Genomic DNA, 27,415 nt, shown 5'->3' with positions numbered 1-27,415 from the left:
TAGTCGAAATACCAACAAAAAGGGACTGTGAGAATGGAACTGATGTATATCTTCCACTTTCAGTCCATCGTTCCTCTATGCCGGGGGGGTTGTCAAACTTGTGCATCACGTGCAAGCATTCTCACTCCACTAGGATTTCAACATATCGTATTTTTCGGAGTATAAGATGCACCTTTTTCCTCCCTAAGACAGCCTGAAAAATTGGGTGCTTCGTATACTCCAAATGTAGCTTTTTTATAAACAGAAACATAGAACACTGACGGCAGAAAAAGACTTCATGATCCATCTAGTCTGCCCTTATACTATTTTCTGTATTTTATCTTAGAATGGATATATGTTTATCCCAGGCATGTTTAAATTCAGTTACTGTGGATTTATCTACCACATCTGCTGGAAGTTTGTTCCAAGGATCTACTACAGTTTCAGTAAAATAATATTTTCTCATGTTGCTTTTGATCTTTCCCCCAACTAACTTCAGATTGTGTCCCCTTGTTCTTGTGTTCACTTTCCTATTAAAAACACTTCCCTCCTGGACCTTATTTAACCCTTTAACCCTTTTTGAAGCTTTTCCCCCACCCCTAACCGGGTGCTAATGATCTTCCTGGCTTGCAGGTTGGTTTCCATTGCTACTCCCTCCAAAAAAAGGTTTTTTTCAGCCCTAACAAGGCACTAATGATCTTCCTGGCTTGCAGGATTTTTTAATTGCAACTCCGCTTTTTTCCAGCCCAAAGTCTTTGTTTTCATTGCTACTCCCTCTAAAGATGATTTTTTAAAGAGCCCTAACCAGGGGATAAAACAATGTGCTGAAGCTAGCCAGACGAAGGACGCTAGCTAGATAAATATTTGGTAGGTAGATTTTTTTCCCTATTTTCCTCCCCCAAAACTAAGGTGTGTCTTATATTCCAGTGCATCTTATACAGTGATACCTTGTCATACAAACTTAATTGGTTCTGGGACGAGGTTCTTAAGGTGAAAAGTTTGTAAGACGAAACAATGTTTCCCATAGGAATCAATGGAAAAGCGATTAATGCGTGCAAGCCCAAAATTCACCCCTTTTGCCAGCCGAAGCGCTCGTTTTTGCGCTGCTGGGATTCCCCAGAGGCTCCCCTCCATGGGAAACTCCACCTCCGGATTTCCGTTGTCAGCGAAGCGCTCGTTTTTGCGCTGCTGGGATTCCCGCTGGGATTCCCCTGCAGCATCACAAAAACATGGAAGTCCAGAGGTGGGGTTTCCCATGAGGGGAGCCTCAGGGGATTCCCAGCAGCGCAAAAACGGGTGCTTCACTGGCAACGGAAGTCTGGAGGCGGGGCATCCCAGCGGCGGCGGTGGGTTTGTAAGGTGAAAATAGTTTGTAAGAAGAGGCAAAAAAAATCTTAAACCCTGGGTTTGTATCTCGAAAAGTTTATATGACGAGGCGTTTGTAAGACGAGGTATCACTGTACTCTTAAAAATATGATTGTTCTTATAATACCTATAAGAAATGGATGTACAGTGATCCCTCGATTAGCACGGTCTCGATTAGTGCGAAACGCTACAACACGGTTTTTCACAAAATATTAATTAAAAAATACTCCACGGTTTTTTTGCTATACCACGGTTTTTCCCACCCGATGACGTCATACGTCATCACCAAGAGTCACTTCTCTGTCTCTTTCTCTTTCTTTCCTGTCACTATGCTTCAATCATTTTCTCATTTCTCTTTTTTCTCCCCTTTTTTCTATCATTTCTCTCTCTCTTTCTTCCTCTCTCACACTCTCTTCCTCCCTTCTCTCTCCCCCCCTCCACTTGCCCACGAGAAGAAAAAAAGCAACCTCTGCCGGGCAGCTCCCCTTGTGCCCCCGCTTTGTGCCTGCCTCTTTTGGGGATTTTTTTTTCTTTTCTTTTTTGCGCTGGCGGCGGGAGCTGTTGGGGAGGGCTCTGCCGGGAAGGCCTCTCAGCTGCAGAGCCGAATGGGGGCGGAGGCAACAGCGGAGCCCGGCGCTGGGGCCATGTGAGGCTGTTCATCCAGGGGGGCGTGGACTGGCAAGTCGCCCTCCTTTCTCTCTCTTTCTCAAGATCGCTTGCCGCTTGCCTATTGCAGCGAAGGAGGCGAAGCAAGGCTCCAAGCTGCAAAGCGGCAAGCGGCAAGAGATCGTGGGGTTTCCCCTTTGCCTGGGCGGCGGGAAGACCAAGGGAAGGTTCCTTCAGCCGCCCAACACCTGATCCGCTCCGCAGCGCGGCAGCAGCGAGGAGCCGAAGATGGGGTTTCCCCTTTGCCTTTACCCCATCTTCGGCTCCTCGCTGCTTCCGCGCTGCGGAGCAGATCAGCTGTTGGGCGGCTGAAGGAACCTTCCCTTGGTCTTCCCCGCCGCCCACACGCAAACTCCACCATCTGCGCATGTGCGGCCATGAAAAAAAATGGCGCACATGCGCAGATGGTGGTTTTTACTTCCGCATCCAGTATAACGCGGAAATCGGTTAGCGCGGGAGGTCTTGGAACGTAACCCCCGCGCTAACCGAGAGATCACTGTAATTCCACAGAGGCTGATGTGAAAGAACTATTATCTGCATTGGGCAGGATATTTTTATTTACTTAATTTGCATGTTATGTTTCGGTTGGAAATGAATACTCAAAAGTGTAATTTCCAATTACAGGAGTGCTGCAACCCCATATCTGATTAGATATCTTTGGAACGAACATATTTCTGTACTCTTATGCCCAGCTGTGGGGAGGCAGATTATTTAACCCTTGTTTTCCTCACCCAAAACTAAGGTGCATCTTATACTCTGAAAAATATGATAATCTATCCTAGTTCTTTACAGACTAGGTCTAATTCTGCAACCATAGGACTACATATTCTTCCCAACACCTTTGGTGGGAGGCCTTTAGAGTCTTTCCAAAATTTAAAATTTTAACATGATTGAAAAGAGGGATTCATAAATTCATGAAAAGAAATTTTATTTATTCTGTGTGATTGATTTTATATAAAGTAAATTTAAGGTCAATTAAATACAACTATCTTCTACATCTACAATCTACATCAATATTCACCACTATCATGCGCAACAATCTCTTTATCTTGGTCTTGCCCACATACAGTATTAGAGATAGGCCCAAGCAGATTGTATACACTTGCCTTAAAATGATTACAACTCAAATGCAGTGGTACCTCTACTGAAGAACCCCTCCTCTACTTAAGAACTTTTCTAGATAAGAACCGGGTGTTCAAGATTTTTTTGCCTCTTCTTAAGAACCATTTTCTACTTAAGAACCTGAGCCTGGAAAAATTTTCCAGGAAATTTGAGAGCATCACAAAGGCCCAGCCAGTTTCCTGCCATTTCCCCTTTAATTCCGGCCAACTCGGGTTTTTCTGGGCTACCAGAGGAGCCTTTCGTTGGCACTTTTAAGGAGGCTTTGGCAGTCCAGAGCGAACAAAGCATTTTCCTTTCTCTGGGCGCTTGGAGAGGGAATAATAAATCTTTGCTAGTACCCAGAGAAAAGAAACGCTCCCTTCGCTCTGGGCAGCCCAGAGTGAACGGAAGTTTTCCTTTCTCTGGGCGCTTGGAGATGGAGTAAACCACTTCACTGTGGTGACTCCCTCGCGCTGCCTCCAGTACACCAGGGGCGAGGCTGCCTCCCGGAGCGTCTGGGCGCAGAAAGGCAAATGGGGATCAACTTGGCTTCAGCCAAACCAATGAGTCGGCTACAAAGCGAGCAAGCAACAGAAGAGGGGAGCCCTTCAGCATGGAAAGGAAGTGGAAGCAGGTAGTAGCAGCCGCCGCCACCGCCTTTCGGTCAACGGAGCGGGAGGTTCTTCCCTCTCACCCAGCTGGGTTTCTCTTTCTGGCGCAGTGTATGGGAAGCGCATGCTCCTCCTCACCATCTCAGAGTCCCTCTTTTTTTTTTAAGCCTTAATGTTTTGGATTTTTTTTATTCCTCTCACCTCACCTTCTTCCTTCAGCAGCGGCTGTCCTCCTCCTCTTCTTCCTCCTCCTCCTCCCACCCAAATTCTGAACTTTTATTTCTTTCCTATGGGTTTGTATGCATTATTCGCTTTTACATTGATTCCTATGGGAAAAATTGCTTCTACTTACAAACTTTTCTACTTAAGAACCTGGTCACGGAATGAATTAAGTTCTTAAGTAGAGATATCACTGTAATTTGTGGATTTGCAGCTGGCTGAAGCGTAGACATCAGAGAGTTGTTGTTAATGGCGAGTATTCTGAGCATAGACAGGTTACAAGCGGTGTGCCACAAGGGTCTGTTCTGGGTCCTATTCTTTTTAATATGTTTGTGAGCGACATAGGGGAAGGTTTGGTAGGGAAGGTTTGCCTATTTGCCGATGACTCTAAAGTGTGCAATAGGATTGATATTCCTGGAGGCGTCTGTAATATGGTAAATGGTTTAGCTTTACTAGATAAATGGTCAAAGAATTGGAAACTGCAGTTTAATGTTTCCAAATGTAAAATAGTGCACTTGGGGAAAAGGAATCCTCAATTTGAGTACTGTATTGGCAGTTCTGTGTTAGCAAAAACTTCACAAGAGAACGATTTAGGGGTAGTGATTTCTGACAGTCTCAAAAGAGGTGAACAGTGTGGTCGGGCGGTAGGAAAAGCAAGTAGGATGCTTGGCTGCATAGCTAGAGGTATAACAACCAGGAAAAGGGAGATTTTGATCCCGCTATATAGAGAACTGGTGAGACCACATTTGGAATACTGTGTTCAGTTCTGGAGACCTCACCTACAAAAAGATATTGACAAAATTGAACGGGTCCAAAGACGGGCTACAAGAATGGTGGAAGGTCTTAAGCATAAAATGTATCAGGAAAGACTTAATGAACTCAATCTGTATAGTCTGGAGGACAGAAGGAAAAGCGGGGACATGACCGCACCTGACTACGGTGTGTATGTGTGTAGTACAGTGTTTTGTAACAGTTGAAAGTGCTTTACAGACCAAGTCTAAGGCTATTATTTATTCAAACTGTCATTAGACAGTCAGAAGTCGAGGACTGGAGGTACTAGAGATGAGGAAAAGCAGGGGGCAATTACGATCAAGTCTATTTCTCTTGTGGCCCCCAGTTTATTACATTATCTTTCTGGGAATGGAAATGCTTACATTGTCTTAAGGAAAAGGGGGGACATGATCGAAACATTTAAATATTTTAAAGGGTTAAATAGGGTTCAGGAGGGAAGTGTTTTTAATAGGAAAGTGAACACAAGAACAAGGGGACACAATCTGAAGTTAGTTGGGGGAAAGATCAAAGGCAACATGAGAAAATATTATTTTACTGAAAGAGTAGTAGATCCTTGGAACAAACTTCCAGCAGACGTGGTTGGTAAATCCCCAGTAACCGAATTTAAACATGCCTGGGATAAACATATATCCATTGTAAGATAAAATACAGGAAATAGTATTAGGGCAGACTAGATGGACCATGAGGTCTTTTTCTGCCGTCAGTCTTCTATGTTCTATGTTTCTATGTCTATTGATGCTTTCTTTAAGGCACCACATCATTTCTTCCTATCTGATCCATCAACTTCTGAGTTAAATGTTGGCAGCTGCTGGTTATGTTCTAACAGGGAGCTACTGAATTTTCCAGATTACTGTAGCTCAATTCTTTGAATCTTCAACTAAGCAAACCAGGGTTTCCCTCTATATTAAACCATGTATTCGGCAAATGCAAACACCAGCCCTTTAATAGACCTAGTTGTGTATTCTGTGTTTGTGTGGCTGTAAAATGTAGGCGGTCCTTGTGGCCGGCTTCCATTTCTCTTTGTTTAAAATGAGAAGAGAAAGTGACACAACAGCAAGATGCAGAGCCATAGTCAGCAGAGTATATAAGTGACCTAGAAACACTGCTTGCAGCCTTGCAAACTGCCAGAAGATAGTGGCACATCAGTCACTTGTTGTTTGAATGGTGTGGTACACACTCAGAACAATGGCTTGGATAGTATAGCAGGTAAGCTCCAAATCAGCCAGTAAAACGTGGCTTGCAATGAGCCTGGCTCTGAGTCAGCTTCTTGGGTGCGTCGAGGATCTGTTTTATATTAGGGTTTGACATTATTGTCCGTTGGATCCAGATATGGTCAAAAGCCAAGTGCGTTCAATGGAAATTTCCTGAGACAAAAATTGTCAACATGATCCCACTTGATTGATTTCTGATGGTATAAATGGATCCAAGCAGCTGCTTTATTTGGGTGAAATATTTTAAATTTTCTTTAGTTGAATAAATGCATGCATGGTCTAGGACTGACTGCCGGCTGCCAGCAATTTGACAGTTCGAATCTTACCAGGCTCAAAGTTGACTCAGGCTTCCATCCTTCCAAGGTGGGTAAAATGAGGACCCAGGTTGTTGGGGGCAATGTGCTGACTCTGTAAACAACTTAGAGAGGGCTGGAAAGCAGTGCTATTGCTATAAGTGGCCTGCGACGGAGTACAAGTGACCTCTACTAACGAAGAAAAAAACAGAGTCATAATTCTAAGTTGAACTCAATCTGTATAGTTTGGAGGACAGAAGGAAAAGGGGGGACATGATCGAAACATTTAAATATGTTAAAGGATTAAATAAGGTTCAGGAGAGAAGTGTTTTTAATAGGAAGGTGAACACAAAAACAAGGGGGCACAATCTGAGGTTAGTTGGGGGAAAGATCAGAAGCAACATGAGAAAATATTATTTTACTGAAAGAGTAGCAGATGCTTGGAACAAACCTCCAGCAGACGTGGTTGGTAAATCCACAGTAACTGAATTTAAACATGCCTGGGATAAACATATATCCATCCTAAGATAAAATACAAGAAATAGTATAAGGGCAGACTAGATGGACCATGAGGTCTTTTTCTGCCGTCAATCTTCTATGTTTCTATGTTGGAATGCAGATAGGATTTTTTTTTTTTGCATCCCCTCTGTGAATGCATTTTTATATTCTGCCAAATTAGTCACAGTGCATCCTTCGAGTTACTGAAGTCCTAGGCTGCTTGTAAAAGTTGATTTATCGTGAACCGTTGGAATGCTTAGGAATTATTTATAAAATTCCAGAATAAACTTATACAGAGTAATATGACAGTGGTGGATATTCAGCCAATAAACCAGACTAATATAAGTAGAATATAAATATTATTTACATATATTGAATAGAGTAGTCAGTAAACAATCCAATTCATAAGAGAGAGATATCAAGCAATCATATACAAACCAGATATCAGAACACACAGTTCTATACACACAGCAACTAAACAATAATACTCCCCCTCTGAACCCACAGTTCTCTACACATATATAATTCCACAATATTTCTCTCCTGCAGAACACACAGTTCTATATAATACCATAAGTATTACTTACATATAAAATACATAGACCAACATATTAGCACACAGCAAATCTATAGTATAGTCACATAGCAGAGAGAGCAATATAGAGCAATTCCTATATCTCTTCTTCTATTCTTTCATTGATATGTTCTATTACTATATCTTCTTTTCTATTATTTCTTAGATATATTTTACTATGAGTATCTCCTCTATAACCTTCATCATGTATTTTACTATGTGTACAGTATATAGATATATACCCACTAAAACCCTCATTGTATATTGGACAAAATAAATAAATAAGAGAGAAAGGCATCTGACTCCCTTTTATAGCTAATTGCAGTTCTAGCCCTTAAAGCAACATTGTGCTAAATTCTCCAAACACACATTGCTGGTTAGTTCATATATTGACAAACCCAACGGTGAGGTGTATTGCATAGTATTGACATGAACAAGTTAATTTTGTATAGTAAATACAGTACTAAAGTAAAGTTGCTTTATTTGGGTGAAATATTTTAAATTTTCTTTAGTTGAATAAATGAATCCATGGTCTAGGACTGACTGCTGGCTGCCAGCAATTTGACAGTTCGAATCTCACCAGGCTCAAAGTTGACTCAGGCTTCCATCCTTCCAAGGTGGGTAAAATGAGGACCCAGGTTGTTGGGGGCAATGTGCTGACTCTGTAAACAACTTAGAGAGGGCTGGAAAGCAGTGCTATTGCTATAAGTGGCCTGCGACGGAGTACAAGTGACCTCTACTAACGAAGAAAAAAACAGAGTCATAATTCTAAGTTGAACTCAATCTGTATAGTTTGGAGGACAGAAGGAAAAGGGGGGACATGATCAAAACATGTTAAAGGATTAAATAAGGTTCAGGAGAGAAGTGTTTTTAATAGGAAAGTGAACACACGAACAAGGAGACACAATCTGAAGTTAGTTGGGGGAAAGATCAAAAGCAACATGAGAAAATATTATTTTACTGAAAGAGTAGTAGATGCTTGGAACAAACTTCCAGCAGACGTGGTTGGTAAATCCACAGTAACTGAATTTAAACATGCCTGGGATAAACATCCATCCATCCTAAGATAAAACACAGGAAATAGTATAAGGGCAGATGGACCATGAGGCCTTTTTCTGCCATCAATATTCTATGTTTCTATTTAGATTCTGCTTATGGACTGCATTAATAATCAAATTCAAAACACTGGCATTAATTCTTGGACCATAATTATATTGGGTGGGAACATTCCTTCCTCTTTATCCTCTTTCTAAGTAGAGATTTTAAACCTTTGGGAGACAGAAAGAAAAGAAACTGAGAAGCCAGTAATTTCTTCCTAACTGTGAAATGACTTGCAATAACAGTTTAATGAGATCTTGAGGATGTAGCAGTTGAGATAAGTGTTTGGCTTTTTTGCCTGTGAGAGACCATTTGGTTTTGCCAGGAGTCACCCTAACAAGGCACTCTAGAGATGGGGAAACATTTTGGAAACACCAGAGCACTTGAAGCTGATATCTCTGCTTTAAAGGCAGAAGGGGAACAGAAGTTGTGAACTCCAATGCTCTGTACATTTTTAAGAGAAAATTGGACTGTCATTTGGCTGGGATGCTATAGGGTTCCTGCTTAGGCAAGGGGTTGGACTTGATGACCCGCATGGTCCCTTCCAACTCTAACAATAAATAAATAAAATCAATCAATCAATCAATAAAAACATGGTGTAAAGGTGAATGGGAGAAAATATCTTCATTACCCAACCTTTCCCAGGAATTCTGGGAGTTGGAGTCCACCTATCTCAACCCTGACAAACTTGAGAAGCAGATGATGCTGTGCTATTATGATTATTGCAACGCGCTCTACAAGGGGCTATCCTTGAAAAGTGTTCGGAGACTGCAAATAGTCTAGAATGCAGCCGCGAGAGCTGTCAAGGGTATGCCCCGGTATGCCCATATAACGTCTATGCTCCATGAGCTACAATGGCTTCCTATTAGTCTCCGGGTATAATTTAAGGTGTTGGTTATCACCTATAAAGCTCTACATGGCTTAGATCCAGACTATTTATGGGACCGCCTCTTATCACATATCTCCCAGAGACCAGTAAGACACACAGAATTGGCCTCCTCCGGTCCCGTTGACGAAGCAATGCAGGTTGGCGGGACCATGGGGGAGGGCCTTCTCTGTGGTCGCCCCGGCTCTATGGAATCAACTACCCCCCGATGTCTGTACTGCTCCCACCCTACTGGCCTTCCATAAGGCCACGAAGACCTGGCTTTGCCGGCAGGCCTGGGGGGCCATGAACTAACAACTGACAGGGCCACACTCTATGAATGGTATGTATGTATGGGATTAATGGGTTTCTTTTAATACAAGGTTTTATAGTGTGGTTATATTCAACTTCTTTTTATTGTCATTGGCATAGAAGTCGGATAAATAAATAAATAATTCCCCAAAGTAGATTTTCTCTAGTACCCTTCCAATTTGCACAATTAATGAAAAGAAGAAAGGGGGAGAATAAAAGGGGGCATTTCTCCATGGATACTCAATGGGTTTTTATCTGAAAACCTTTACTATCACATGAGAAAGATTTTCCCTCCCCTGTTCTTCACACTAGCCATCGGAGACCAATTTCTTTTTTATTTCGAAACAAACATTGAGGACTTTTATTTCATTTCTGTAGCCAACTGAACCAAGTGATTCTGAGCAGCTTACAATTCTAAAAATATAAAACAGCTTACAATTCTAAAATTATAAAACAGTGACATAAAAAACAATAAAAAAATAAAAAAATATCCACAAAATGAATAAACAGCAGCTGGGAACTAATAGTAAAGCCAAATAACAGGGCCCTTAATGCTTTCCAAGCCCCAGCCTTGGTAGATAGCCAGATTTTTAATACTTTGGGAAAAGCCAACAGGGTTGGGACCATTTTAATACCCAAAGGGAGTATATTCCATTAGGCAGAGGCTGCAGGAAAAAAAGCCCATTTTCTAATTCTCACTGTGTGGCTGACTGGATCTGCAGCATGCCCAATGTGTTGGACTGGATTGAACAGATAGAATTCTTGGAAAAAGACAGCCCTCCAAGTAACCCATCAATGTTGGTTGCAGATTCCTGCTTCCAACATCAGCCTTATTCTGCATAGGATGCTTCACAAGTACAGGATTATTTTTGTTTTGACACAATTCAATTTACATAGCTGGAATGCTAATAACTGGCCAAACTGGCTTCAACCGCAACAACACAAGAGCACGCAACAGATTCAAACTTAATACGAACCGCTCCAAAATTGACTGTAAAAAATATGATTTCAACAATCGAGTTATCGAAGTGTGGAACTCATTACCGGACTCAATTGTGTCAACCCCTAACCCCCAACATTTCTCCCTTAGACTCTCCACGATTGACCTCTCCAGGTTCCTAAGAGGCCAGTAAGGGGCGTACATAAATGCACTGGTGTGCCTTTTGTCCCCAGTCCAATTGTCTTTCCTTTCTCTCACTTATCATATATATTCTCTTTCTTTCATATATCCTCTCCTCTAAGTTCACTTTTACCCTTATATATATTACTACATGTCTATTTTTCTTCCTATGTATTTGTGTATTGGACAAATGAATAAATAAATAAAATAAATAGATGACCAAAAAGAGAAATCTGCATCATTTTGCCACCATCATGTAATCCCCATTGAATATTCGTAACTCCACATCCCTCCATGCAAATAAATTTGTTTATTCCAGTGTCTCACCTGAGAATACTGTAGACAGTCCAGAAAAAGAAACCAACAGATCATCAAACTCAAGGCACAAACGTGTCCTGCTTTGGACACATTATGTGAAGAGCCAGCTCTCTGGAGAAGGCTCTGACGATGGCACATAATCAATCAATCTGAAACGGAGCACTGTTTTCCTTGCTAGGAATACACCAATCAATATGCCGGCCACATACAGCTATGGAAATTACTCCACTACACAGATGCAAATAATCAAGTGACAAATAGATTCTTCTGTTTCCACCTTTCCCTGGTGGAGTTATTGTGATTACGGTAATATTGCCTTCTGTTTTGAGCTATCTCTCCCTGTGTTGTAAATTCTTGCGTTGGCCTCCTTAATCCCGTCAATACGAGAGCACATCTGGGTGGGGCATCTTGCCGTGTGTGCAAATGCTCTCACAACATGCTGAGTTCATGCAGAGAATATGATGTGCCTTACAACTTAATGATCAGGCATGCTAAGTCTAAACTGACCTGCCTAGGAATAAATCTCAAAAGGCTATTTTCTCACTTTTATGCTATCCAAAAGCCAGCGAGCAAAACAACAAGATGAGAAAGAGTGATATTTAACGACAAGCACATGTTGAAGTTGAATTGGAAGACTATTAATACGGTACTCAGCAAAAGATATAGAAAAAATATGCACAGACATACTTATACATGCACATATTCTACACACAGCCCTGCCAGAAAATATATATTTTTCCATTAAAATACACAATCTGGGCTGGATAACTCTCTCCATTCTCTCTCCGCAGCTAATATCACCCAATATATTTTATCAGAAACCCAGAGAGAAGCCTGATCCAGCTAAAACAAGATTTTTAGAGATTTCAGCAGAAAATATCTGAGTATCTCGAGTAGTAAACACTTACCTATTGAAATCCATAATTCTCAAACGGAGCTCACATCTGCATCGTGTTGGTCTGATCTTCTGAGATCTTCCAGGCACACCCGTATGCACACTATACCATGAAGAGAAGGGCTCCTGTTCTAGCTTTTAAAAGGTACTCACTCCAGATACTTCCTACCCCTGGGACCGGCTTCTCTGTTTCAAGTCCATTTTTGATGCTGGCCCTCAGCTGGCTCCTATTGCAAATGCTGAATATTCTTAACATTCCCCACTCAATATTGCTTCCTCATTGCCTATTTCAGATAGTGAGCTTTTAGCATATGTGAACCGCTCCTTTTGCCTCTCGGACTTTATAAAACAGCACGGTATATTGCTGGCCCTTAGAAATGACAGAAAAAGATGTTCACATGTATATAGCAATGTAGCCTTAGACAAACCAAAACAGAAGGTTTCAGACTCTTATGGTAAAGTCCGAGGTGGAAGTAAATGGCAGCAAATAAGCCAGAGCTTTGTCAAATTGAAACTCACTTTTTCCCATAGGGTTGAAAGGAAATTGATCTGAATCCTTCAAAACACAATGGGCAATGCTGGATTCAGGGTGTCCAGAGGGAAAGCATTTTGAAATTCCCTGATATTTCCCTGACACTTGCGATCTAGTTAAGGCAGTCGTAGATGACGTCATACCAAATGGTTAAGCCGTGGAGAAATACAGGTAGCTGAGGAAGCAAGTTGTTGCCACAGTTATGCTCATTTTTGCTTGACTGCCAGGCAAACATGATTTTCCCCTGACGTTTAAACAATTGAATAGTTTGTTTTTCCCCCCTGATTTATTCTGTTTTTTCCATGAATTCCCTGATAATTCCGATATTTCCTGAACCCCCAATTTCCTTGGTTTCCAGATTTGCTGGACGCCTTGTGGATTGCTGCCACAAAATACACAAACTGTTCCTCTACTTCTGCAAACATAGAATATATACTGCTCAAAAAAACCAAAGGGAACACTCAAATAACACATCCTAGATCTGAATGAATGAAATATTCTCATTGAATACTTTGTTCTGTACAAAGTTGAATGTGCACAACAGCAGGTGAAATTGATTGTCAATCAGTGTTGCTTCCTAAGTGGACAGTTTGATTTCACAGAAGTTTGATTTACTTGGAGTCATATTGTGTTGTTTAAGTGTTCCCTTTATTTTTTTGAGCAGTGTGTATATATATATGCACCCACACCCACCACACACGACAGCGTATATACTCTGTGTGTGTGTGTGTGTGTGTATATATATATATATGGGTATGGCTAGCTGATGAGGCCAAAATAAGGCCGAAATAGATCTATCCTAGTCTCCCTTAATTTTCAAATTCAGCTTAAACATGTGACATATATATATATATATATATATATATATATATACACACACACACACACACACACACACACACACACTATACATGCATATATGTCACATGTTTTTTTGCTGAATTTGAAAATTAAGGGAGACTAGGATAGATCTATTTCGGCCTTATTTTGGCCTCATCAGCTAGCCATACCCACTGGGACTTGAACCTGCAATATGTGTGTGTATGTGTGTGATTACTGGGGAGTAGAATGGTTTTATAGAATTACAGTATAGGAGATAAAGGTTGAAAGGGACATTAGTGATCTAGTCCAACCCTCTGCCTAATGCAATAATCCACTATTAACACTACAATAACTCCCCACTCCACCCCATCTTTTAAAGACCTACAGCTATATTTGCACAATATATTAAGCTTGGTTAGTGTTAACTTTTATTAAGTTCCCAGTACTTTTAATTTCTTCTGTAAATCCAGTCTTCCTCAAACCCACAAAATGAATTCAACAGCAGATTTAAGAATACTGTGCAAATGCCTTTTACTTATTAACACATTGTGGAGGCAATGCCTTGAAAAGTATTCCCAGAAAGTGAAGTAGGCGGTTGGGATATCTACCGGTAGGTTAAATTCTTGCAGGCAATAAAGTTTATATGAAAAAATAATAATAATTTCATAGTATTTTATTATCCAATTTTTGCTGCATTACGGTAGAAATAACGTTACTTGCAGGCCGACCTCTAGATTAAAAAGCTTTTGCAGTTCGGATTTTATGACTCCATTTACAAAACACGGTTCCCACACAACACAACACAACACACCGAAACCCAAGTGGGTTCTGGTTTCGCGGCACCCCTTAAACCACGAAACACAGAAGCGGGCTTAATGCTGGTCAAGTTCAGCACATTTTTGCCGACTGCCTGGGCTGGTTAAACGTGTCCAGCGAACGGGAGGACCTGGGCGCTCTCCTGAACCCGCCCACGCTTTGCCAAAGCCTCTCTTTTTTTGGCGTCGTGGCGGACACAGATCCTTTTCCCGCCCCACCTCTCACCTGCCTCATTATGCATCTATGAATATGCGAATATGCAAAGTAGGCACCCACCTCTACCAGCACCCCCTCCCGCCGACTTACCCCATGGACGACGGGCGGCGGCGGCGGCGGCAGCAGGAACGCCAGAGCCGTCGCCCGCGGTGCTGCCAAGGCAACGCCAAGGCCTTGTCGTCACGTGACCTCGCGATAGTAGCCAGCATGTGACGGAGGGAATCGCTCCGCTTTTTCCTTCTCCGGCTTAAGACCTTTTCCCCCCTTTCCCGCTGAACTGCTCGGAGGGGGCAATAAGATGGGCCGAAAGGGGTCCTCACGCTATACTCTGCGCTGCATATGTGTATTTAAAAAATAAAATAAAATTGGGAAATAAGTTCGTTTTGAGCCTGTTCTTTTCCCTCAGTTGAACCTGAATATTTTGAGTTCGAGTATCTGTCCTTTTCCTCATTGAACAGATAGGCAGTTTTGCCCCCCTCACTGCCTGAATAGAATGGAATAGAATAGAACAGAATAGAATTCTTTATTAGCCTAGTGTGATTGGACACACAAGGAATTTATCTTTGGTGCATATGCTCTCAGTGTACATAAAAGAAAATATACATTTATTTTATTTTATTTATTAGATTTGTATGCCGCCCCTCTCCGTAGACTCGGGGCGGCTAACAATAGTGAAACAATATGAACAAATCTATTATTTAAGTTAATTTAAAAAACCCTTATTTAAGAAAGCAATCATACACACAGACATACCATGCATAAATTTTATAAGCCTAGAGGGAGGGAATATCAATTTCCCCATGCCTGACAACAGAGGTGGGTTTTAAGGAGCTTACGAAAGGCAAGGAGGATGGGGGCAACTCTGATCTCTGGGGGGAGTTGGCAAGGAGGGTCGGGGCCGCCACAGAGAAGGCTCTTCCCCTGGGTCCTGCCAGATGGCATTGTTTAGTCGACGGGACCCGGAGAAGGCCAACTCTGTGGGACCTAACTGGTCGCTGGGATTTGTGCGGCAGAAGGCGGTCCCGGAGATATTTGTCAAGAATCATGAGGTACAACACTTAATGATTGTCATAGGGGTCAAATAAGCAATGAAGAAAAACAATATTAATAAAAATCTTAAGGATACAAGCAACAAATTATAGTCATACAGTCATAAGTGGGAGGAAATGGGTGATAGGAATGATGAGTTGAAACTAGTAATAATACACTGCTCAAAAAAATAAAGGGATCACTTAAACAACACAATATAACTCAAAATAAATCAAATTTCTGTGAAATCAAACTGTCCACTTAGGAAGCAACACTGATTGACAATCAATTTCACATGTTGTTGTGCACATTCAGCTTTGTACAGAACAAAGTATTCAGTGAGAATATTTCATTCATTCAGGTGTAGGATGTGTTGAGTCTTCCCTTTATTTTTTTGAGCAGTATAGTAGTGCAGACTTAGTAGATACAGTAGTTTGACAGTGTTGAAGGAATTATTTGTTTAGCAGAGTGATGGCATTAGGGCAAAAACTGTTCTTGTGTCTAGTTGTCTTGGTGTGCAGTGCTCTGTAGCGACGTTTTGATAGTAGGAGTTGAAAGAGTTTATGTCCAGATGTCAGTAAATATTTTCACCGCCCTCTTTTTGACTCGTGCAGTGTACAGATCCTCAATGGAAGGCAGGTTGGCAGCAATTGTTTTTTCTGCAGTTCTGATTATCCTCTGAAGTCTGTGTCGGTCTTTTTGGGTTGCAGAACCAAACCAGACAGTTATAAAGGTACAGATGACAGACTCAATGATTCCTCTGTAGAGGGATCAAATGCTGTCCCCTTTTCTCTGACTGATTGATTGATTTGATGGATTGATGGATTAATTTACAAATTTAACTTTGGGTGGGCGGCTTATAAGTATAATTGATTAATCATACTTATAAGCCGCCCACCCAAAGTTAAATTTGTAAATTAATGCAAATCCAATATGAAAACTAAACATCAGGAACATTTATAGTAAACTACTAAGAAGCTGTAGGTTAAGATAGTCAACAGATAGGTTGACAACAAGCACAGTACCTATATATTTATAGATATAAACTTTCTTTTCTTTTTTCCCTTTCTTTTCCCCTTTTTTCTCTTTTCATCTCATGTTTAATGTGATTCAATACCATATGTGTTCTGTAGGTGTGTCCCAACCGTCCGTAATTAGAGGGTAATTGGTTCAAAAAGACACACACCACACCACACAATAGAAGGAAACCCAAAAGTCTTTATCAACAGAAAAGCAGAAAAAACTCCCTTTTTAAACGTCAAAGGGATTTTCTGGTACACACAAGGCACAGGTTAAATGCAATCCAATTTCTCATCCAGTAACTGGAAAATTGAGTCCAATTCCAAAGTCCAGAAAGTCCACACACAATCTTGAACAGGGAAACAGCAAAACCACGATCTTGACGAATCTATAAATCAGATAAACTTCCACGAGCCTAAATCAGCACGCTGCTTTTTATCTGTAGCACTAATTACAGCAGCCCCACTCAACCACAGGTGGCCTCACTTATCTCCTGTAATAATCCTTCAGTTGTTCTCTCCTATGCATCACTCTATGCATGCGTGGGTCTGTCATACATTCTTGTTTAGAATCCAGGGATGATAAGGATGAATGATCTCCTCCTGGGCTGTCTGCCAAACTCCCCTCTTTCCTGCTACCCACGCTTCCTTTGTCAGAGGAACCTTCGTCGTAAATTATATCGGGAGCAAAACAGGCCTGTGGCATGTGGATGTTTCCCCCACATCCACCTCCACATTCCTTGGGGCAGGAGCTGGGCCAGAGCCAGCCACAACACATATGTATTTGCTATCTATTTGTATTTGTATTCTCTTTTTACTTTATGTGCCCCTTCCCTATTTATTGTTAATAAAGATTAAGTTTTTATTAAAAAAAACAATATAATCTAAAACCCATTATAATCATTCATGTCCTTAGTGGCCAGATCAAGATGGTATGAATTTTATCAATGGTCCCAGGTCTGCCAGCAGCCAGGTCTTCATGGCCTTCCAGAAGACCGGTAAGGTGGGGGCAACACAGACCTCAGGGGGCAGCTGGTTCCAGAGATCTGGAGCCACCACAGAGAAGGCCCTCCCTCACTTTCCCACCAATCAACACTTTGGCTGACAGGACATGGAGAAGACCAATCCTGTGGGCCCTTATTGGTCGCTGGGAGCTGTGTGGCAGGAGGCAGTCCTGAAAATAATCTGGCCCTAAGCCATGTAGGGCTTTATAGGTGATAACCAACATATTGAATTGCAACTGGGAGCCAGGGTAGCTCGCAGAGTGTTGATGTGATGTGGGTGCACCAAGGTACAATAGCTCGTGCAGCTGCATTCTGGATCAATTATAGTCTCCAAATGCTTTTCAAGGGTAGCCCCATGTAGAAAGCTTTTGCTTTCTGAAGATACGGGCCTTATATTAATCTTGAGCATAAGGAAAATTGAATTTTAAAAATGGACTCTGACCTAAAATTAGTCCTGAAGCAATAACATTCCTCTCCTCAAACCAATCGCTCAATATTTATTTAATCCAATTTCAACAACACTAAGTAAGTCTTATTTTTCTGGAGCTTGCCACAACTATTCTAAAATTGACATGAATTGCTCCCCAAAGATCTCTGTTCCCAAGTAATATCATTTATTTTGCTTTTTCCACAGAACCTGTCCCTACAGGCTCATAGCTAATTCTGTCTCAGAGGAACCCAGTTCTGGCTTGAACAGATTTATTTATATACAAACTCTAATCAACATTCAACTTAAGCATAGTTGGCCTATAAATGGAAGGCTGAAGAAAGGCATTTGATTTCTCTCTTTAGTACAAAGGATTTTAACTTGTAAGCCGTCCAGAGTCCTTCAGGAGTTGGGCAGCATATAAATTAATAAATTAAAAAATAACTTCCTGGTAATTAGTTTCTACAATACACCTGAGTCACAAAACAATTTCATCAGACAGGAATCAGTTATACTAGGATGTATTCTGTTGTAAAGTTAAAAGTGTTTATTATAATTTTTATCGTTTTTTAATATGACAAAGATGTAGATGAATCAAGTAAAACGGGAGTCACAGAGAAGCTATTTTTGCATAGGCCTCAGCTGCAAAATTCACACACTAGGTGTTGTGGTTCCGTCTGGGGCCCCTCCGGGAAGGGCTGATCTTCTGTCGGTTTCTGGCTCAGAGGGGGAGGATGAGGAACAGGAGGGGCAGGCAGACGAGGAGGTGGAATCACAGGCAGAGGAAGAGGGGGAACAGCCAGAGTCCCCCCAGAGGGAGCTCTCCCCAGCAAGCAGCCTGGATTCCTTAGAGGAAAATGCACAAGCCATAATAGATCTGCGACAGAGAAGAGCTACACAGAGAAGGGAACAATTAGTTAGGTACTTTCAGCATTAAAGAGGCAACAGCTGGGTTTGGGTGTGGTGCTCTCTGGAAAGGATAAAAGGCAGACCCACCCTTCCTGGCTTGTGGAGTATTATCTTTGGGAGTCTTGGGACCTGGCTGTGAACTTTGGCGTCTTGGAATCCTGGTTTGTGACTTGGAGTACTGAAACCTTGGGAGAAAAAGGTGGGGGTCTTATGCTCTACAGTGGTGGGTGTGCCAGCAAGAAGCTTGCTGTATTGTCTGGACATCAGGACTCTGCTGTAAATTCTTATAGTCTGTCTGTTAGGAAGAACAGATTGTTCTCTGTGTTTATTTTTCCAGTTATAAAATACTTTTGCTTTTACCAGAGTGTCTGGCTGTTTTTTTCCAGTTGGTGTTGAGGTCTGGGGGAACCCAGACAGAACACTAGGTGAAAACATAATTTTTTATTTTGGCAGACAGTGCATATAAACAGCTGATTTATCACTCTGTAGGAATGTGGCAATTGTATTTCAAGATGGAAGACCCACTTAAGGATTATTTCAAAATTAAAAAGTTGGAATGAAATGTTTGAGTATCTTTTTCTCCACGCTGATCAGCCAGATAACTCTAAGAAACTCATGAACTGTTATTTAACAGCACTCAAATGTATAGTGCAGTGAATATGGAAGATCTATTTATTTTAAACGGCTAAGTTTTTGGCAGGCAAATTCATGGATGAAAAGTCCATATAAAATGCATAGTGTTTCTCTTTCAGAGGCAGAAAAACAAAAACACTTGGATGTCCTCTTTTATTCAGAAATGTTTATAATAAAAATGAACAACACACTTTTGAAGTGAAACACAAGATCTTCTTAGTGGTTGGAAAATCTTATCTTGCAGCAGAAATGCAAGGAATAAAGGCTAATTTAAGAGAGACTCCTCAAGAAATTAACTTTTTTTCCTCCAGAAAATAGAGACTATTTCCTGATTCAAAGTCAAGTCCATTTTTCAGCCACATAACTCCGTTTTATATATTTAGGTCTCTCAGAAGGAGATCTGCTTACACAGATATAAGCTGATGAAGAAATGTCACTTTGGAGCAATAGCAGAGGAATTAGTTACATGATGCTGACACTTTTCCCTGAAACCCTGCACAGCAGTTATACAAGAAAGTTTGAAATCAACTTTCCTTTGGTTTGGATCCAGCAATGATATTCCATGGGATTGTTATGGCCATATCAACAATGCCACAATGAAGTCCAAAAGAGCAGAAAAACCCTCTTCTTCCATTCAGTTTTAGCTCAATGCTAGCTGGCTATTGACTGCAGTAGAGCAGCAGCAAAAACCATCATCTCTTCATTTGAAGGTTGGGTTCCTTCCCATCATCTTTCTCTTCTTCTTCGGAAGTCTCATCTTCACTAGTCTGCTGTTTGGGGGAATGATCAGAATCCGCATCTGCAAAATGCAAACATAAGAGAAAAGAAGGTCTGGTTAAAGAAGTGAAAGTTTAATATACTGGCATTTATTATCATTAGAACCAAGCAGAATTTTACATTCAGAAGCAGACTTCATCTGAAAGAAGAAAAGGCTATTCTTTTTATGTTAGTTAACAGGGTGATCTAAGATTATGATGCCACCCTAGGGGTGACAGTGGCTTGAGTGCACTTCTATCTCTCTTTAAAAAAAAAATACTTTATTAGTTATTTACATTAAAAAAAAAGGATAAACAAAACAACAATACAACATTTCAGAGTACATAAAATTACATAATTATTTATGCATAGATATCCATATAAAAAAAGGACGAACAACATATATACACTCATGGCAAAATAAAGCTTTATGATACATGGGTTGTTTTTGGTATCAGAGCTTAATACTTACACCTGCTAAGTTGCAGGATAATTGATTTTTGCAGCTTGTTCATTTATAACAATATTTTTTTTTCTTGTTTATTATTACACATACATCTTATTAACTTATCCATTAACAAATCCATTTCTATGTGATTACTTTCATTTCCTCTATTTTTTTCCCCATGGTATAATTGTGCCTTGCAATGACAATATTTCTTTTTAACAACAGTTTGATTTTTCTTTCTTAGATTAGTAACTTTAATAACTTTATCATTATAGAAGCGCACTTCTATCTCGTTAGCCATTTAGGCTTCTGAATTTTTTAACTTTGATTTTTACTTGTAAGTTTTTACTTGTTCTTAACTCTGTTTTAATCTGTGTTTTATTCATTTGTTTACATGGTTTTATTATGTTACTATAAACTAGTCAGGTTTAATCAGGGGATGTGGTGGTTCAGCAGTGGAGATGCAGAGCTTGTTGATCGTAAGGTTGGCAGTTCAGCGGTTCAAATTTCTAATGCCCCACAACAGAGTGAGTTCCCGCTACTTGCCCCAGCTTCTGTCAACCGAGCATTTTGAAAGCACATAAAAAATGCAAGTACAGTACAGTGGAACCCCGACTTACGAGTTTAATTGGTTCCGGAAGGAGGCTCGCACGTCGAACAGCTCGTATGTCGAAACATTGTTTCCCATAGGAAACAATGTAAAAGCGATTAATGCGTGCAAGCCCGAGGGCTGAGGGGAAAAGACGTCGGCTGAAGCGGGGAAGTTCGCCAGGAGTCAGCAAAGAAGCCGCACGTGTGTTTTAAAACATCGGAGCCGGCATGGGGAGGCTTTTAATCAGCCCCCGAGCATCCAACCCGGACTCGGGGGTTGATTGAGAGCCTCCCCATGCCGGCTCCGATGTTTTAAAACACACGCGCGGCTTTTCTGCTGCCTCCTGGCGAACTTCCCCGCTTTAGGAGTCAGCAGAAAAGCCTCGCGTGTGTTTTAAAACATCGGAGCCGGCATGGGGAGGCTCTCAATCAACCCCCGAGTCCGGGTTGGGGGCTCGGGGGCTGATTAAAAGCCTCCCCATGCCGGCTCCGATGTTTTAAAACACACGCACGGCTTTTCCGCTCGGAAGCAAAGCAAGCCAGCCCGGGTCTTCTCGGCTCGTATCTCGAATGTGAGCTCGTGAGTCGAGCAAAAATTTCTCTAATCTCGCAGCTCGTATCTCGAGTAGCTCGTAAGTAGAGCTGCTCGTATGTCGGGGTTCCACTGTAGAAAAATAGGGACCATCTTTGATGTGAAGATAACAGCATTCCGTGAGCCTTTGGCATTTAGTTATGTCGGCCACATGACCACAGAGACATCATCAGACAGTGCTCGCTGGTTTGAAACAGAGATAAGCACCGCTCCCTAGAGTTGGGAACGACTTGCACATATATGTGAGGGAACTTTTACCTTTACCTTTCAAACCATCCAAAATCACTCATTTAAGATGGAAAGAGTAGAAATAATAATACACAATGCATGATTATATATAATAATCATGTAAAAATACTAGAAACCTCAGCAGACTTCGTAGATCTAGTCCCCAGTCTTTTTCGTTAGAACTCAACCCTGAACGACTTGCAACTGTATTGGGCAGGCTCCATTATAGTCCTAAACAGAGGATTGCCTGAAAGTTTGGCTGGGGAAGGCCACTTTGAAGATACCCAGACTAATGTGTGTGGCATGTTGTTCCTGCAGGCATACAATTTCTGCTGAATTGGACAGAAATGCGCTTTCTGGAATTGACAAAATACATTTTCTTTTAGGCTGACCTCAAGATTATAACTTTTTGAGTTACCTGCATGTTCACTCTTTTGCTCAACTTTATTTTTCTTTGCCAACAATTTCTTTTCTTTCAATTTCTGGCTGCAAAAAAAGCAAAAGAGAAATTAAATACGGATTAGATGGGCAACCAGTGTTCCCTCTAATTTTTTGGGGGGTGTGGGCGGAAAAGTATAGTGTCTGAGCGGCAGTCCCTTCGGGACTGGGCGGCACAGAAATAATAAATAAATAAATAAACAAACAAACAAACAAAAAACCCACCCTGTTTTGCCTCAGAGAATTTCAAAATAAAATACTGTACTGTGTGTCTATAACAGTGAGCTCATAATAGGGCAACTCTATCAATATCAAAATGCCACTTAAAATAGTTGAGCTAGTTTCAAACTAGATTTTGATTTTCTTTCTCTCTTCCTTACTCCCATTCTTTTTCTTTCTCTTTTCCTTCCTCTCTTTTTTCTATCTGTTTCTCTTCCTCCCTTCCTCTCTCTCTCCTTCCCTCTCACTCTTTCCCTCTCGGCTTCTGGGCAGGTTTGGAAAACTCTGAGTTGATGATGATTTTTAAGTGAGCGATTGCTCACTGCTCAGCTTAGAGGGAACTATGCGGGCAACTCTTTTCAAGCTTTGCAGTTTTTTACTCCAATCTTAGTAAAGATGTAAGTTTAAAATATAACCTTTAATTTGCAAACAAATTCCTATTTAATTTAAATAGGTGAAAATAGCTCTTAAATGTTTTCTCTTCCATCTCTTTTACTCTTTTACTCTGGCTCAAAATCCAAACTATTGGGTTTATCTTATTAATCTTATTCTTTACATGATGCTGGACTGGGAAAACTGGGCTATAAATAAATTGCAGTTTCCAGCAGCTTGCAAAGACCTGTGGCCACCTACAGATAAATATATGAATTGCATCACATAATTTGTATACAGTAATCGCTTTTAAATGATAGTATAATGTAAATTTCAGTCCTTTCGGCCACAAATTTTCCTATTGTTTCATCGTTATATCATGTCCAAAGCTCTTAGCTCATTTTGTCATTATCTTCCATTTCTATTCCATGATCATCATCTGTACCAAGTTCTGTCTTGTGCGGTTCAATTCCAAACGTCTTGTTATCTACCTTAAATCTTTCTCCTTAATTGCATATAAAGCCACTGAAAAATAAATCCTTCTGTAGTCAATTTGATTTTTTGATTCTGTCTTATTTTCACCTAGTTAACTCTCATTAGATTAATTATCTCACTTTGCCGCTCTTTTCTATAAAATGCTTCTTAGACTGAGACTGATAAAGGCTGATAAAGATGAGCCAAGTTTAATTTAGAACTTAACTAATATTCCTGGTCAAAAATAAAGAAAAGACAAGCATGATATAAGGCTCATGATATAACCCTCAATTAGGGCAATTCAGAAACTAATGAGATAGCACGTGAGATCAAATTTAGTTATTACATTTATTAAATTAAATGGAAAAATTAAATTGGAATAAAAAAATAGTTCTGCTATGGCTAATACAGAGGCCCTTTAGAGTTCTGTATCAGCCACCAAGAACAGCTTGGCCTTACCGCTTCTTTCTACGCTTGGCTGTCTGTTCTTCTGCAACCATCTTATTCTTTTCAAGCTTCTTCTGATATTCGTCATCTAATTTTTGCTAAAGCAAATAGATGCAGTAAATTAAATCTAAAAATGTAAACAATTCAATGAAAGTATATTTATACAATTTACCAAACATTGACATTTCAAAAAAACTACACCTTATTTACTATAATGGTAAATGGATTTGTGTAGAGTATCTTTGAATACAGTATATGTTATTGATTAATGTCCTGGTTCTGGACTTCCCAGACACATAGCTAGATGTATTGGGAATAGAATGCTGCATATGGTGTATAACAACATGGTCATCCAAAAAATAAGGAACTATATTTTTGTGCACACTCAGAAGGTGAGTACCCAGGAAACATCTAGCTTGTAAATATAAGTTTAATACATTGTGAAGGAAAAATGGGCTAAAAAAGAAAAAGTTAGTAAAGTTTTCTGATGGGAAGAAAATAGCAAACAAAGGGAAATGATAGAGGGAAAATATACAAATACCTGCATCAGTATTTAATACTTTGTTCTTGGAGAGGATAAAAGAGGGAAGGGAGGGAGTAAGTACCAGTAGATTTCTTTGTAGTTTACAGAACAGCAAGGATTCTTAAAGTAATTAATATGAAAGCTCTTGAGGGAAAGTCATTTTACCTTTTCAGCCATGGCATCCATAAAATCTTGCCTCTGATATTCCCGCCGCCGAAGATGTCTATAGACATGAAATTCCCCACTTCCAGCCCCAGCACTGGAACCTGTTGAAAAAGAAAAGGCAAAATATATAGGGCTGAAGCAAAATATTCCATCTCAAACTCCAACAGTTTAAGGGCCCCAATTAATTGAGTTGGGCAAAATCTCTCTTTAAATTTTGGGAAAGTTGTTACCATTTAGAAGAAACAAATTGGATCTGAATCAGTGAAAATTATTTCATTCCACCTAGCCTATTCCAAATCTAACTGCCAAGAATCAGTGATATGGTTTAATACCATTTTGACAAAGGAAATACATGAACATTTCATTATAACAGACCAAGTATAATCGAAACTATAAAAGAGCTCAAAATTCAGGAGGGGGAAAAATCCTGGCTAGGTTCCCTTGTATGATCACTCTACTTGCTAGGTCCCACTACCAATGATAAATGTTCCCATGTTCATTGTCACCTACAGTAATCCCCATGGCAAATTAGAAAAATAAATTCATTACAATCAAGACTGAATAGAACAGTCATGTGAACCTCATGACCTTTTCATATGAGATCTTCTATGAAGCTTTTTGAAACATTAAATACAAATGCAAATATGAAGGTTATTTTTCATTTTGCTAATACCAGCTCAGTATGAACTTCTCTGGACATTTAGAAAAACTGTTCCCTCCTTTCACTGTTCTACCCTTCTTCTTATCCCTCCTCTAGCTAAAAAGGGCAAATGTGATCAGTTATATTCTTTGGTTTATTGTAATAACACTCTTTGTCTTGAAAAAGACTGTTAATACTCCCAAGGATGAATGAGAAAAGTTTTAAGTTTGTTACAAGTAGAGGACTATGCATCAAAATAATGTAATCTCACACATTTTGTAAATTATTTTGTATAACGTATCCTGCATTTGTTAGGTATGAAGATCAATTACGTGAAACACTGAAGTAAAGCATGCAAAGCCAAGCCCCAGTCATCTTATTCAGCAAATATCTTTGGTTGTACACAGTGCAAGCATTTCTCATCATCTATGCCATAAGAGTTACTTTACCTTTGTTTTTAAGGTAAAGGGCAAGATTTTGAGAAAGCAGCACCTTGTTAAAATCATACTATAAATTCACATTCCTCAGATTTTCTCTGAAGTATCTCACAACAAAAACAGGTATAAGTCATTCTTCAAAATCTCTTCTTTTACAGTTATAAAATTGAAAAATTATTGAAGAATCAGGGTATTCAGAGTTGTAAGTATCTCACTGCAATAACATCCATGGATCAGAGAAATTTGGTGAGTTTGTTAAGGCTAGTAACAAAGTGCAAACTAGGACCAAAAATTGCCTCTGAAACCAGTTTCAAACTTTTCCTTAACACCATCAATTTTACTCTTCAAAACTCCAGTTTTTCTTCCTTTTCTCCAAAAGAAACAACCAAAACACAAGAAACTATCTACCCCGCTCCCCAACTTACCCATAACATCTCTGACAAATTCTGGAGGTGCACGGGGTGCCCATTCATTCAGCTTTTCAGGAATTGGAACTGTTTTATCCTGCAGTGAAAAACAAGCAACACTCTGATGCTTCTGAAGGGAGTCATTATTTAGAGCTATTAAATTGCATACCAATTCTAACAGTGGAGAGAAATCGTGACTGATTTTAACCCATGTAGCTATTCCATGCTTGGCTACAAATTGCGAATCCAAAATATCATAATATTTTACGATAAACTTCATTTTATGATAAACTTTATTTTGATTTATTTTATGATCTTTATTTTATGATCTTTATTTTATGATAAACATCAGCAACAGAGTGATCAATGCCTGGAATGCACTACCTGACTCTGTGGTTTCCTCCCCAAATCCCAAAAACATTAACCTTGGACTCTTTACAATCAACCTCTCCCCATTCCTAAGAGGTCTGTAGGAAGTATGCATAAGCGCACCATTGTGCCTACCGTCCCTGTCTTGCTGTCCTATTGTCCAAATTTACCTGTACCTACTTTGCTTTTGTTTATGTTCATACCAATATCTGATATCTTGTACATGTTATGACAAAATAAATAAATAAATAAATAAATAAAATAATGCTGAATGCATAAACATCAGACTGCCTTGACAGATTCAATCCTGTATTCCAGTGTTTCCCAACCTTGGCAACTTGAAGATATTTGGACTTCAACTCCCAGAATTCCCAGGCAGCATTCGTTGGCTGGGGAATTCTGGGAGTTGAAGTCCAAATATCTTCAAGTTGCCAAGGTTGGGAAACACTGCTATATTCCACCAACCCACAGCGAAATGGGCAGGATCAGTGACACTAATTTTCATGCTGAGGAAGGGGAAACGTTTAACTCTTTTACTCAGGGACGTAATAGAAGTATCTGAAGGAGAGGATGCCAAGCCACAAACTTGAGGAAAAAACCCGGGAAAGATTTGGATGACAGGGAGAAATTTCCCTCTTCAGCCCTCTTTAGTTCAACGATTGTAACAAGGACCCTCCGCCAGGGGAATTAAAGTAGCCAGGTCTCATTTCTCAACCTCCAAAAAGCTGGGGAGAGCCAAGGGACAGGTAGCCACGCCCACCAACACAAACCCCGCCCCCTCACCGGATTCTTCATTAGTCTCTCTAGCTTGAGGCGCTGCTCCTCTGCGGCACTCCGGGGAATGACCAGCGGCTGCGGCTCCTTCCGGGGCCGAGGGGGACGCGTCGGCCCCGCCGCCATCCTACTCTCAAGTTTCCCTCCCCCTCGTACAAAAGGCCGCGGCCCCGACCGATGACGTCAGGGAGGGCGACGGTCACACAGACTC

General features: G+C 40.5%; 2 protein-coding genes across 4 annotated transcripts in view; both read right to left on the bottom strand.

The window, feature by feature from the left end:
- Positions 1-14,740, bottom strand: part of ORAI2 (ORAI calcium release-activated calcium modulator 2) — a 38,042-nt gene extending 23,302 nt beyond the window's left edge. Inside the window, exons 1-2 of one of the 3 annotated variants that reach the window (XM_070735203.1) lie at positions 14,394-14,460; positions 11,931-12,287 (exon numbers count right to left, since the gene is read on the bottom strand). In XM_070735203.1, the coding sequence (XP_070591304.1) occupies positions 11,931-11,944 (14 nt within the window). In that variant the 5' untranslated portion in view covers positions 11,945-12,287; positions 14,394-14,460. Of the gene's footprint in view, positions 1-11,930; positions 12,288-14,393 lie in introns of all 3 variants that reach the window. The other 2 variants (XM_070735204.1, XM_070735207.1) reach the window with 2 other exon arrangements.
- A 4,723-nt stretch (positions 14,741-19,463) lies between these two features.
- Positions 19,464-27,415, bottom strand: PRKRIP1 (PRKR interacting protein 1). Its single transcript, XM_070742467.1, has 6 exons — positions 27,214-27,415; positions 26,080-26,158; positions 24,578-24,678; positions 23,902-23,987; positions 22,358-22,425; positions 19,464-20,123 (listed from the first exon to the last, which is right to left on the bottom strand). The coding sequence occupies exons 1-6, from the start codon at positions 27,328-27,330 to the stop codon at positions 20,017-20,019; spliced, it is 558 nt and encodes a 185-aa protein (XP_070598568.1). The 5' UTR covers positions 27,331-27,415; the 3' UTR covers positions 19,464-20,016.

Source organism: Erythrolamprus reginae, chromosome 1, assembly GCF_031021105.1.
Source record: "Erythrolamprus reginae isolate rEryReg1 chromosome 1, rEryReg1.hap1, whole genome shotgun sequence".
Lineage (NCBI taxonomy): Eukaryota > Metazoa > Chordata > Lepidosauria > Squamata > Dipsadidae > Erythrolamprus > Erythrolamprus reginae.
This window is presented reverse-complemented; position numbering and strand designations above follow the sequence as displayed.

What these genes read in the sequence shown, in the direction of transcription:
- PRKRIP1 (XM_070742467.1), bottom strand. Translation starts at nt 27,330, where the DNA reads ATGGCGGCGGGGCCGACGCGTCCCCCTCGGCCCCGGAAGGAGCCGCAG. An exon ending in TGGATGCCATGGCTGAAAAG is followed by an intron (nt 23,988 to 24,577) that starts GTAAAATGACTT and finishes TATTTGCTTTAG; the next exon opens with CAAAAATTAGATGACGAATA. An exon ending in GCAAAAGAGTGAACATGCAG is followed by an intron (nt 20,124 to 22,357) that starts GTAACTCAAAAA and finishes TGCATTTTGCAG; the next exon opens with ATGCGGATTCTGATCATTCC.